Source organism: Staurois parvus, unplaced genomic scaffold (genome assembly GCF_062004578.1).
Source record: "Staurois parvus isolate SC_StPar_1 unplaced genomic scaffold, SC_StPar_1.0 ptg001451l, whole genome shotgun sequence".
NCBI classification, from domain to species: Eukaryota; Metazoa; Chordata; class Amphibia; order Anura; family Ranidae; genus Staurois; species Staurois parvus.
The window spans coordinates 1,311,200-1,325,399 of NW_028319247.1; the positions used below are offsets into that span (position 1 = coordinate 1,311,200).

The window sequence follows — 14,200 nt, forward strand, 5'->3', positions numbered from 1 at the left end:
TAAAGGCAAGAAAAGAGCCACATTCAGCCCCTGGGCCACAGTTTGGAGAACACTGTATTAAACCAAAGCAACAACACGTCACAATGTCACCATCTTACAACCTGGAAAACATAGTTCTTGTATACCCCCCAATCAATAATACAGCAAGAGCACATCCCCCCATAGGACAAACCATCCATGATATGCTTGTGACACATACAGGTATAGTAACCCTCCCCAATTGTTCTTCTACAGACCAGGATCCTCCTTTCAGTTACATTATGACCTGTTATTTACTTATATTGGAGCATAAAACTTCCAAGGACTAATCACATGCAAAAAACTAATAATAATTAACTCAACACCGAGCTTTAGTTTTATCAAGAAAAACTATTTTTTTATTACAACTTTTTTTGCTTTAATGCTTCCATGACAAATATATAAATCCCAAAATATACAAAGTTTCATATCGAAATAGATCATCTTGTACAATCTCTTATGAATAGAAAAAACATTTGATATCTTTAACAGATTACACAGTCCACGGCCGAATTACAGAAGATTGCATCAGGTGTTAAAAAGGAAAACATCTGCATCGGCCATGCTTTTAAACTATTGCATCACTGTGGGGAGAAAATTATCATTACTCGCCCCCTTTTTTTTTTTTTTTTTTTTAAATAACACTATTAAAAAGCTGCAAGTCTGGAATTATAAAAAAAAAAAAAAAAGAATTTGTCCTACAAATTTTGGCTCTAAAACACTGCTAGGAGACGGTGGGGTGTCAACCTCTGCTGCACAACAAAGCCTCTGGCTATAAGGGCCCCTATAGTTCCTTTCATCAAAATGCTCCTGACATACAGCGGAGGTTTCTGCTGCCTTAACACAGCTGGGAGGTAGACGTTGTCATATGTGCCATCTTTTTATATTGGGCTGGTTTGGTAAAGCTGTGAAACAGCAATGGTGATGATGTGTGGAAAACAAAGGTCACCCAGCATTCACCTTTTTGCTCGTTCCACAATTGGTCGGGCTGGACGCTGATCCGCAGAGGTTACTGCACTTTGCTCTGTAGCCAGAATGTCACAACTATATGCATGTCACTTGCGCAATGCCACCGTCGTGCAACCTGTATGGACCCACGGGATGTAATTCTTGTGCAACTTCCCCCCTATCAATAAAGCAGTAGCACATTCCCCCCCAACACCTGTCTCCTATGGGACAACCGGCCCTAATATAGAATATATACGTCTCACAGCCATGCATTTAAAGGGTCTGTCCACTTACAATGAATCTTTCAGATTTTAGTAAATACTACAGCTAAACCACCTAACCGTGCCCCCAGTGAGGAGATGTGATGTGCAAACCTGCCACAAACAAGGTCACCCACTTTTCCTGCAGGAGTTTATTTCATAGTATGGAAACTGCAATAGGACAAGTACCCGAAAGTGGCTGGGAACACCCGTAACAGGTGTGGGGAACAAAAAAAAAACAGAAATCCTAACCCTGATATAATAAGCCGGTTACTCAAAGCAACACAATCCACCTAGCACTGAAATATCATTTTTGAGTTGTCTAACCGTTTAAATGCACGCTATAAAAAAAAAGAATTTCAGTCCCTTTTTAACAAAGAAAGTAAAAGTGCTCACTTATGTCCTAAATGTTCCTTGCAGTTGTGCAATTAGGCAGCTGCATTCTGCAGTCTGGTCAGAGGGGGATCGGTTGGGGCTTCTTTTATGGTGCGTACCTTGTGTCGTTATGTGCAAGTTGTCATTAAAATATGGGAAAGCATAGATAAAGCTTGATTAGGTCAACCTGTAAACAGTTTACATTTCATAGAAAAAAAACATCTTGGGGGGGGGGGGGGTGTCAAGTGCTATAAATACTTTAATTATAAATATATTAATAAAATGTATCTCATAGAAATCTCTGGTAGGTGCAAGGAACTAAAATATAGATATTAAGGCTCATATACGATGGGGATGGTGCGGCAGCGGTATCCGCCATCAACCATTTGCTGCATCGGTTTTGGCTGGTAGAGGTTACGCGCGGGTTGTGCGCAGCTCTGCGTACGCTTCGGGGGGGGGGCTGCATATACTCTATCAGCTGGAAGGCAGGAAATTGGTTTCCTTATTATGGATCATTTTGTAGAAATGGGATTTTTGCCTTATTTAATAAAGTGCCAAGTACACCAGATTCCCTCATTCTGCCCAAACAGGAAACCTGATAATCTTCTGATCATCTGCACATATTTAACTTGGCAAACTTTCAAAATGACGAAGCAATCTTCGCAAAGGCCACAGGCCAACAAAACAAGTTTTTGGTAAAAGCGCTAAGACTCATCGCTGAGGCAAAAATACTTGGAACAGCAAAACAAGAATATTTTAGTAGCAGCTCTACTTTTAACCCTGTAAGGCCCAGGGGTGTTTAAGACAGGCAGGCACTGCTGCGAATGGCTGCTGCAGAACCCCGTGACCTCAGTGGTTCCTGTATGTAAACAAGACGATGAATACAAGACGTTCTACAGCAGACACATTGCACACCCACCCCCTTTCACCTACTGGACTTGGTTACCTAGAGATAAGCCATTCTCCAGGTGGAAAGGAACTGAAAGACGTGCTGCGACTTTTAGTTCTTCTCCACCTGGAGGGTGGCCAGCTGCTGAAACCAAGTAAAATATTCCACATTTTTGGGCTGCATTACTATAGTACCGGCAGTCTCGCTGTCCATACATGCAGCATCACACAGCTGCTGAGTATCTCCTGCATCACATGTGTGCATGCAGGATGTCTATTCAGTCTCATATCACAGGGTGTAAGAAGGGCCAAGACCCCTCAGTGCAGTAAAATAAGGGGTGCCAGTGAGGTGCCCTCCTCTCTGGTCTCCTGAGCAATAATCACTCCTCTCCTCTGGGTTGGTGATGTGGGCAATGATACTGTACACACATCACTTGGCCTCAGGGTAGTTGTGAGCACAGACTCTTCAATGCCAAGACAAAAAGAGAGAGGTGCCAGTCTCTTCTAAGCATAGTGCTGCCAGTGGTGGGCAGAAACCAGTCACATAACCCCTCAAGTTGCCAGTCCCTCCATCCCAGCTCTGCTGGTCAACCCCTGGGCATCAACATCAGACCTAATAGGAAGGGGCATCAAGCAGGTTTCACTTTCCAGAGGTGGCATCAGTAGGCATAGTTGCTGGGCTCCATGATAACCCTAGTATTAGGAGGGTTGTTACTGTTCCGGGGTGGTCTCTTTGTAACCCTTCTGATGTTTGAAGTTTGATGCCAGTCTCTCTTCATACTCGTAGAAGGTTGGCATAACTTCAGAGATCCCAGGCACGTCATACCCACTCTGGAGATGGTTTGCATTATGCCAGGGTACAATCTTTCAATATACCCCCTGTGGTGTTAGGAGGAAAGTGACAGTCTCTTGCCCGCTTTGTTCTTGGTTGTGGTGCCATTCTCTATACCCCCTTGTGGTGTTGGGGGGGGGGGGGGTGCCATTCTTTTGCCTCCTCTGTTAAGAAGGGAAATCCAGTTTATTGCCCTCTCTGGTGGTGTATGAAGCTGTGGCATTGCAACAGGGGCACCAGTCTCTAATATCCTCTTCTGGTGTTAGGAGGGTGATGCCAGTCTCTTGCCCCTATGGTGTAAGAAGGGTTGGCATTAGAAGAGGGTGCTATTCATTCTATATACCCACTGTGGTGTTAGGAGGAGGGTGCCAGTCTCTTGCACCCTGGGAATAGTGGGGGGATCCAGTCATGCCCCCAGTATTAGGATGATGCCAGTCTATTCTCCCCCCATGGTATTAGGAGGGTGCTGCCAGTCCCTTTATACCCCATGGTTTTGATAGGAGGAATCCAGTCTCCTGCTCCCCTGATGTTAGGACGGTGATGCCAGTCTCTTACAGCCTGGAGGAATCCAGTCTTGCCCCCTGGTATTGGTAGGGTGAATTCAGGCTCTTCCCCCTATGGTGTATGAAGGGTTGGGGGTTGGCATTAGAAGAGGGTGATAGCCATTTTACATAATCTCTGTGGTGTCAAGAGTAGGGTGCTAGTCTCTTGCCCCCCTGGTTATAGTGTGTGTGTGGGGGGGATCCAGTCTTGCCCCCCCCCCCTGGTATCAGGGGGGTGATATTAGTCTCTTGGTATTAGAGGGGTGATGCCAGTCTCTTGCCCCCCTGATATTGGTAGGGGGAATTCAGTCTCTTGCCCCTATGGTGTAAGAAGGGTTGGCATTAGAGGAAGAGAGTGCTAGTCAGTCTACATACCCCCGTGGTGTTAAGAGGAAGGTGCCAGTCTCTCAATCCAGTTACTTGCCCCCTTGGTATTGGGGGGGGGTGATGCCAGTCTCTTGCCCCCCCCGTATTAGGGGGGTGATGCCAGTCTCTTGCCTCCCGGTATTGGGGGGTGATGCCAGTCTCTTGCCCCCCTGTTTTTAGGGAGGTGATGCCAGTCTCTTGCCCCCCCGGTATTTGGGGGGTTATGCCAGTCTCTTGCCCCCCTCTGGTGTTCTAGTAGAGGTGTCAATCTCTGTGCCCATAGGGGTGGCATACTGTTCTCCTCCAGGTCTCCCCCTCTGTGGCCCCTAGCACCTCCCCGTGGCCTCTGGGGGCAGCTGTTTGAAAAGGTTGCGGAGGGTAGTGAGCTCCCGGCTCAGCTGCTCCACCCTCTTCTGTAGCCTCTCGTTCTCGGCGGTGAGTTCCAGGACCTTGTGCTGGGTCTCCATGTTGCGGATCTTGGCTTTGTCCCGGCTCTTTCGCACCGCGATGTTGTTTCGCTCCCGGCGAACTTTGTACTCGTCGCTGTGCTTGTCCAGAGACTTCTTGTGCTTGGCGCTGTTGGCGCCCGTCTTGGGCGCTGGGCTGGGGGTGCCCGGGGGGCTGCAGGAGGAGGCGCTGCTCAGGTTGCCGCTGCTGCCGGAGGGGACGGCGTGGAAGGGCAGGAAGGGTCGGATGGCCGGGGACTCCTCCATCTTGGGGTAGAGCAGGGGCCCCGGCTTGTAGTGTGGGCCCCCCAGCTCGCACATGAACTCCCCGCACTCGGCCTCCAGGTAAGGGCTGAAGTCGATCGCCCGCTCGTGCTCGCCGATGTTGCCCGTCTCCGGCCGGGGCCCCCGGCGCTGAGCCTTGGCCCCCAGACACTCGACGCTGCCCAGCGGCTCGTAGTAGAAGTTGGCAGCTTCCATGGCTCTAGCGGGGGCACATCCTGGCGGCTCCCAGGTCAACAGCCGATTCATGGAGGAGGCGAGGCTCAGCCTGATCTGCCGGAACACTCCTGGGAACACGTTTAAATACCCAATGTGACGTCACCATGTGTTCTGCCGTCTCCGTGGAAACCGGAGACGTCACCGGCCGCTACCTCAGCTGTCAGGCAGAGGGCTCCGTTCATCGATTGTAGGCTTGTCCTCTCCCTAAACATCGACTTCCTTTTCACTCTCCTTAAAACCTCCTACACACCATCAGAAAATCAGACGAAAAATGTCGTCCAAAAGGGACAAACACGAAACATTTTCGCATATGATACCAGATCAAATGGCTTTCATCTCATTAGTACAGTATTCGTCCGAAAAAAATCGGAAGAGCAAGACCATGCATGGTTGGAAACGAAAGAATACATTACAAGACGACACATGACATCATATCAAAAGTTGTATTCTGTCCTACCAGAATTTTCGAAACTTTAGTAACCTCTTCATTTTCAATATGGGACTAGTATACAAAAAAAAAATATATTGTTAATCCGATATTCTCATCGTGTACCAGGTTTAAGGCCCGTACACACGATAAGAAAATCGTACGAAAATATTCATACGAGGACAGATCGTCCGATAATCTGACCGTTCGTATACAGCTTTCGAGAGACGATTGCGACAATAGCCCAAGGGACAAGCGCAAAAATATTTATCATGCGATACAAGATCGTACGATTTTCGTTTAATCAGTAGTTGTCCAAAAATAAAATACAATACATGATTGGCTCTCGAAAGCTGATGCAGTGATCAGATTGTCGAACAATTGCCCTGAAGGCTGTATTTTTCAGCCAATTTTCTCTGAGCAACAGGAGAGGATCTGGGGGAGATCTCCCAGTACATCAACTTCTTCTCATTCATCATAAAACACCAGGGATCTGCGGGAGATCTGCTTACATCAACATGTTTTTGTTCCCGATAGAACAATGGAGAAAATCTTCAGGAAATCTCCCAGAACATCAGCTTTTTCTTTTTGCCCTCAGAACCCCAGGAGAGGATCTGTGGGAGATCTACCTAAATCAACGTCTTCTCGTTCCCCAGAGAACACAGAAGAGGATCTACTGGAAATCTACCAGTACATCAACTTCTTCCCATTTATCATAGAACATCGGAGATCTGTGGGAGATCTCCCAGTACATCAACTTCTTCTCATTCCCCATAGAACACCGGGTATCTGGGAGAGATATCCCTACATTAATGTCTTCTCATTCCTCATGGAACATCAGAGATCTGTGTGAGATATCCCTACATCAGCGTCTTCTTGTTCCCCAGAGAACACATGAGAGGATCTGTGGGAGATCTCCCAGTACATCAACATAATCTTTTTCCTATAGAACATTGGAGATCTGTGGGAGACATCCCTACATCAGCATCTTCTCATTCCCCAGAGAACACCAAGAGAGCATCAGGGGGAGATCTCCCAGTACACCAACTTCTTCCCGTTCCTCATAGAAGACCAGAGACCTGTGGGAGATCTCCTAGTAATCAACTTTTTGTTATTCTGTATAGAACATCAGAGATCTGTGGGAAATCTCCCTACATCAATTTCTCATGCCCCATAGAACACCAGGAGAGGATCTGCAGATCTCCCAGTATATCATCTTCTTCTCATTCCCCATAGAACCCCAGGAGAGGAACTGTGGGAGATCTACCTAAATCAATGTCTTCTCGTTCCCCAGAGAACACTGAAGAGGATCTACTGGAAATCTTCCAATACATCAACTTCTTCCCATTCATCATAGAACACCAGAGATTTGTGGGAGATCTCCCTACATCAACTTCTCATTTCCCATAGAACACCGAGAAGGGTCTGTGGGAGATCTCCCAGTTCATCAACTTCTTCCCATTCCCCATAGAACACCAAGAAGGATCTGTAGGAAATCTCCCAGTTCATCAACTTCTTCCCTCCCCATAGAACACCAGGTATCTGGGGGAGATATATCACTACATTAATTTCTTCTCATTCCTCATAGAACATCAGAGATCTGTGGGAGATATCCCTACATCAATGTCTTTTTGTTCCCCAGAGAACACATGAGAGGATCTTCGGAAGATCTCACAGGACATCAACTTCTCATTCCCCAAAGAACACTGGAAAGAATCTGTGGGAGATCTCCCAGTACATCAACATCTTCTCATTCCCCACAGAACACCAGAGATCTGTAGGAAATCTCCCCCCAGTAGATCAACTTCTTCTCATTCTGCATAGAACACCAGACATCTCTGGGAGATCTCCCAGTACATCAACTTCTCACCAGGGATCTGGGGGAGATATCCCAACATCAACATCTTCTTTTTCCCCAGAGAACACATGAGAGGATATTCGGAAGATCTCACAGGACATCAACATCTTCTCATTTCCCATAGAACACTGGAGATCTGTGGGAACTCTCCCTACATCAACTTCTCATTCCCCATAGAACACCGAGAAGGATCTGTGGGAGTACTGGGTATACTGAAAATCTCCCAGTACATCAATTTCTCACCATTCATCATAGAACACCAGAGATCTGTGTGAGATCTCCCCCAATTATCATTCCCCATAGAATGCTGAGAAGGATCTGTGGGAAATCTCCCAGTTCATAAACTTCTTCTCATATCTCATAGAACACCAAGAAGGATCTGTGGGAGATCTCCCAGTTCATCAACTTCTTATTTCACATAGAACACCAGGGATCTGCAGGAGATCACCCTGTAAATCAACTTCTCATTCCCCATAGAACACCAGGGATCTGGGGGAGATATCCCTACATTAATGTCTTCTCATTCCTCATAGAACATCAGAGATCTGTGTGAGATATCCCTACACCAGTGTCTTCTTGTTCCCCAGAGAACACAAGAGGATCTTTTGGAGATCTCACAAGACATCAACTTCTCACTCCTCATAGAAGACCAGAGACCCATGGGAGATCTAGTAATCAACTTTTTGTTATTCTGTATAGAACATCAGAGATCCGTGAGATCAATTTCTCATTCCCCATAGAACACCAGGAGAGGATCTACAGATCTCCCAGTACATCAACTTCTTCTCATTCCCCATAGAACCCCAGGAGGGGATCTGCAGGAGATCTCCATTTAAAGTTTATGTGAAGCCAAAACTTCTTTTTCAGTTATGGATGGATTGCAGAAGTATCAGAACTCCTGTCAGTTTTTTATTGCTGCTCGTGTCTTTTCTGGGGAGATTCACCCCTCTCTTTGTCCTGGTGGCCATCATCTCTGGTGCTGATTGTAATGGGGACATTGGTTGCTGTGAAAACTACACAGGGTTTTCTTTCTTTTAATCGATAATTCCTCTCACTTCTCATTGTGTCGCTAAGAAGGGAAATCACCACAACAAGGCGCAGTCAGCAAAAAAAAAAAACATACCTTATAAAAGCCTTGCTTAAGTAGGGTTTCATGGTACCATGGTTCCATTTTTCAAACTGACCAGCAATGTGAGGAACATTCTTCCCACTCCACCAATGTAAGGAACATTCTTCCCACTGACCACCAATGTAAGGGACATTCTTCCCACTGATCACCCATGTAAGGGACATTCTTCCCACTGATCACCCATGTAAGGGACATTCTTCCTACTGACCACCAATGTAAGGGACATTCTTCCCACTGACCCCCAATGTAAGGGACATTCTTCCCACTGACCCCCAATCTAAGGAACATTCTTCCCACTGATCACCAATGTAAGGGACATTCTTCCCACTGACCCCCAATGTAAGGGACATTCTTCCCACTGACCACCAATGTAAGGGACATTCTTCCCACTGATCACCAATGTAAGGAGCATTCTTCCCACTGACCCCCAATGTAAGGGACATTCTTCCCACTGACCCCCAATGTAAGGGACATTCTTCCCACTGACCCCCAATGTAAGGGACATTCTTCCTACTGACCCCCAATGTAAGGGACAGTCTTCCCACTCTCCACCAATGTAAGGAGCATTCTTCCCACTGACCACCAATGTAAGGGACATTCTTCCCACTGACCCCCAATGTAAGGGACATTCTTCCCACTGATCACCAATGTAAGGGACATTCTTCCCACTGATCACCAATGTAAGGGACATTCTTCCCACTGATCACCAATGTAAGGGACATTCTTCCCACTGACCCCCAATCTAAGGAACATTCTTCCCACTGATCACCAATGTAAGGGACATTCTTCCCACTGACCCCCAATGTAAGGGACATTCTTCCCACTGACCACCAATGTAAGGGACATTCTTCCCACTGATCACCAATGTAAGGGACATTCTTCCCACTGACCACCAATGTAAGGGACATTCTTCCCACTGATCACCAATGTAAGGGACATTCTTCCCACTGACCCCCAATGTAAGGAACATTCTTCCTACTGATCACCAATGTAAGGGACATTCTTCCCACTGACCCCCAATCTAAGGAACATTCTTCCCACTGATCACCAATGTAAGGGACATTCTTCCCACTGACCCCCAATGTAAGGGACATTCTTCCCACTGACCACCAATGTAAGGGACATTCTTCCCACTGACCACCAATGTAAGGGACATTCTTCCCACTGACCACCAATGTAAGGGACGTCTTTCCCACTGACCCCCAATGTAAGGGACATTCTTCCCACATATACCAATGTAAGGGACATTCTTCCCCCTTCTCCACCAATGTAAGGGACATTCTTCCCACTGATCACCAATGTAAGGGACATTCTTCCCACTGACCACCAATGTAAGGAACATTCTTCCCACTGACAATCACGCCTATGTACAGTGAGCTGTAGATACACTAATTGTTAGCAGGGGTTCCATGAGACTAGAAAGGTTTTCCAATGGTTCCTCCATGTTAAAAAAAGGTTGAGAATGGCTAAATCACTGTGAAAACAGTGAAGAAAAATCTTGGCGTTAGATACAGTTTGATAGATCCAGTAAAGAATGTAACTTATTAGTAACAAGGGCAACATTTGAGCTCTGACACTCTGTTGCCATATTTGCTCTTGTCCAGCTCAGTGGGACTAAAATCTATTGCAAAGATTTGAAAACAAAAATTTTTTTTAAGGCAAGGCAATCAGACTAAGGACCCATTCACAGTATTGTTTTGCTGTACTGTGTGGAAATATGGGTTACATGCTTTGGTGCAATGTACCTTACTCTACTCTAAACTCTACAATGTACCCAGGGGCGGACTGACAACTCATGGAGCCCCTGGGCAATAGGGGATCATGGGGCCCCTGTGTCCTTGCCCAAACTAAAAAAAAGCCTTTAAAAAAGGTACCAGGGGCATTTCATGGGGCCCCCTGCTGACGCCGGGCCCTCAGGCAGTGCCCGAGTGCTTGAATGGTCATTCCGCCCCTGAATGTACCTTACTCTACTCTAAACTCTACAAAGTACCTTGTTCTACTCTAAACCCCAATGCTCCTTACTGACAAACTAGCATGCTTTGCCATGCACTGCTAGTAATGGCGCCTGCACCAATTTTTTGTGTGTTTTGGTGTGTTGGCAGCCCATTCATTTTGAAATGGCTGCCTTAATGCAACACACTTTGATGCATGGCATAACACGCGTCAACGTGCTGCGATCGTGTGAATGGGCCCCAAGCATTCAGCTACATACTGCCAAATGGAAAGTGCTTCCACAATGCCTAACCGCAATTAAGTCAGTCAGTATGGGGAGGAAGAACGATCGCAGGTTGTTGTATACCAGATGAGTCTTCCTAATTTCCCTAAATGTATTCACAATATTGAGAAGTGAAATCTTTGTGTGTAACCAGCAAGTGACATTCACGAGGGGCGTTCAAGTCAAACCAGGACTTTTAATCTTACAGGTATAAAAAGGGATGCAGATTGGCTGTGCTACATGCAGTAGTAAGTGGGAAGTGTGTCCTATTACTGATAGGCGGTGCACATATCGCGTGCCAGTCCAGAGACTGTTAATCAAGATGGCAGACAACGGTATTAGTGCATGCATGGAACAGTGGGGTTCATTTACTAAAGCCGGAGAGTGCAAAATCCAGCTCACTTCTACATAGAAACCAATCAGCTTCTAACCCCAGCTTGTTCAATTAAGCTTTGGCAATAAAACCTGGAAGCTGATAGGTTTCTATGCAGAAGTGAGCCTGATTTTGCACCCTCCAACTTTAGTTGGTTGCCTGTGGCATGTTTGGTTGTGGTGTGCACTGCATAGATCTGTACCCAACTAGTCCACAAGAAGTCACTGGGATCCTGACAGAGATTTTGGCGGTCTATGACAGGTAGTTCAGTTCACTTAGTCATTGGACGTTGTCCAGATGGTGCAAGTGCTGCTGAATGCTCAGTGATATCTGCCAGACATAAGCAAGGGATCCTGCGTATAATTAATTCCTAATCACCTTCAATCCAGTCTACATGATGAAGGAACACCCATGTTTCTAACCGGGCAGAGAGCAGTGACACCGCTATTTTTAGAGATCGTTCAGACTTCGCCCTTTTCAGGCTCCTGGCAGGCGATTCTGACCTCAGTCAAGCGCCCTGCAAACACTGGACTCATACTGTTTGATCAGGCTGCATGGCTCAGTTCAAACTTTACTTAGGTGAGGGGGGCTGATCACCATCTGCAGTGCGTAGGGCACGGCGTCCTATTGTTTTCAAGGTCCAGAGCAGAGCACCATCCATAAAGACATTTCTGTACTTCTCTCAGTCTAGGCCTTCGAGTATACACCTACACCTGAGGATTGCAGTCACTGTGATTTACTACAACTGGAGGGTACAAAATCTGGTGCAGCTCTGTATAGAAACCAATCAGCTTCCACGTTTTACTGCCAAAGCTTAAAGTGGAGCTCCAGTCAAAATGTGAAAAAAAAATAAAAGCCAGCAGCTACAAAACCTGACTTTTAAAAGACAGACACTCACCTATCCCTCAATCCAGCGGTGTCCTCACCTCCCCGGCACCGGCATCTTAAGTGTGGACACCCGGCTGTGACAACTTGCGAATTCAACGTCAGGTGCCCACATGCCTGAGTAGCTCTGCACCTTGTGAATGGTCCCGTGGTCTTCTGGGACCTGTCACATGTCTCAGAAGACTATAGGGGGGGTGACTACATTGCCTAGGTGATCACATCAGAAGTGGGAACCTCTCAAAATCGGGTGACCCGCCCCCCCTCTGTTCCCCAAATGTGCCAATCCTTAACAGGGAGAGGGGGACAAGGCCTTTAAGCGGAGCTTCCCCTTTTGGGTGGGGCTCCACTTTAATTGGACAAGCTGAAGTTAGAAGCTGATTGGCTGCATGCACAGCTGCACCAGATTTTGCACCCTCCAGTTTTAGTAAATCTCTCCCTATGTCACTGGACAGCTGTGGTCCTGTAATATTCAGCCACACGTCAATCAGTGTCATTCTTGATCATGTGGTTACTGGGCAGAGTGGCTCTATAAAAATACATTTCATGAATAAAACTCACCCCAGTATCTATCTCCGGACTCCTACCTAGTAGATCAGGCTTGTCTATGGTATGCTAGCTCCATTTTTTTATACCAGAAATAAAAAATAAACCCAGACACTCATTATTTGTTATAAAGTGGGGCCAACAAAGGGGTTTTCATTTGAAATCTTTATTGATTTGGGGTTTGTAGAAAAAAATGGGATGGAAAAACTGGTGTAAAAGAACTTTCAAGAATGATGAATACCCATATAAATACACATACTGTTTGTAGAATAATTATGGAAATGTAATGTTTTTCTTTTTAATAAAAAAACATTTATGCTTCCCTGCTCTGTGCAATGGTTTGCAAAGAGCAGCCCTGATCCTCCCCTCCCGACACACTCCTAGCTCCTCCCCCTTGAGTAGTACCCTTTGATGCTTGGTATGGAGGCACTGGTGCGTGCTCGCTCCCAAGCCCCATTCTATACGTCCAAAAGACACACAGAGCTGCGGCTTGGCACCGCCGCCTGCTCTCTTCTCACTGGCTGTGATTAACAGCAATGGGAGCCAATTGCTCCTGCTGCTGTCTCAGCCAATGAGGAGAGAGAGACCCGGGACAGCCGAGGCTATCATGCACATCGCTGGATCGAGAGGGGGCTCAGGTAAGCATTAGACTGTGGGACTGCGGTGGGTATTCTGACACTAGGTGGAAACTAACTAACTGCCATTGACATCCCCAGTGACACCAATACAGTGATCAGTGCTAATAAAAAGTACTGACACTGTACTAATGGCACTGGGAAGGAAGGGGTTAACATCTGGGGAGATCAAAGGGTTAACTGTGTGTGTGTTTTACTGTGTGTTGTGTGCTGCATATTACTAGGGAGACATGCTGTGTAGAGAGATACAAAGCAGCATGTCCATGCTGGCAGGAGAGAGACCTGTGTTGTTTCCATACAGGTCTTTCCCGTCAGCTTTCCCCGATGATCGCTGAGTGCTGGCTGGGAATCGCCATCCGAGACCCGGTGATTGACATCTCTAGCTGCCAACAGCGGTGCGAGTAGGGCGGCGTGCGTGCCCCACCACCTGGAAATACAAATCACGTTTATAAACGTGATTTTGTGCAGCCCTGCCGCCCTCTAGCAGTACTTCTGTTATAGGGCGCAGGGAAAGTGGTTAAACAGCCGCCCCCATACACACGAACACTGATAGGGGGCACTCATCTAGGCTGGCCTTGGCTGGTTTATTGACATTTCCTTCACCATGTTTGTTTGTTTTTTATGACTGCAGGTTTCATCAGGTTCCTGCATGGAAGGATGAGCTCCCCACAGCTGAAGGTAGGTCTCTGTTATTGTTCATTCCAGATAGGGTTGCATTGTGTGTAAAGGCTAGTTGATACCCAGGAGATATAAACGCTGAACTGTGTCAGAGAACGGTGCAGTTCCCATCCAGGTGGTGCATCCGAAATCTAAAACCAGGAGCAGATATATAGGTTTCCACATTCCTTGTTTACTATGACATGTTTTGCCTGTGGCTCTCCTTTATGTGCTGTGGATTCGGAGATTGTATGGAATATTTATACTGAATACAAGAGCAGACTTATCTCGGTTCTCTGGAA

The 14,200-nt window shown here is 46.6% G+C and overlaps 1 protein-coding gene across 1 annotated transcript; it reads right to left on the minus strand.

The window, feature by feature from the left end:
* Positions 1-349: 349 nt before the first annotated feature.
* Positions 350-5,239, minus strand: CEBPB (CCAAT enhancer binding protein beta). Its single transcript, XM_089662273.1, has one exon. The coding sequence runs from the start codon at positions 5,204-5,206 to the stop codon at positions 4,556-4,558; it is 651 nt and encodes a 216-aa protein (XP_089518399.1). The 5' UTR covers positions 5,207-5,239; the 3' UTR covers positions 350-4,555.
* Positions 5,240-14,200: the final 8,961 nt, after the last annotated feature.

Excerpts from the sequence above, each read along its gene's own strand:
- CEBPB (XM_089662273.1), bottom strand. The coding sequence starts at position 5,206 with ATGAATCGGCTGTTGACCTGGGAGCCGCCAGGATGTGCCCCCGCTAGA.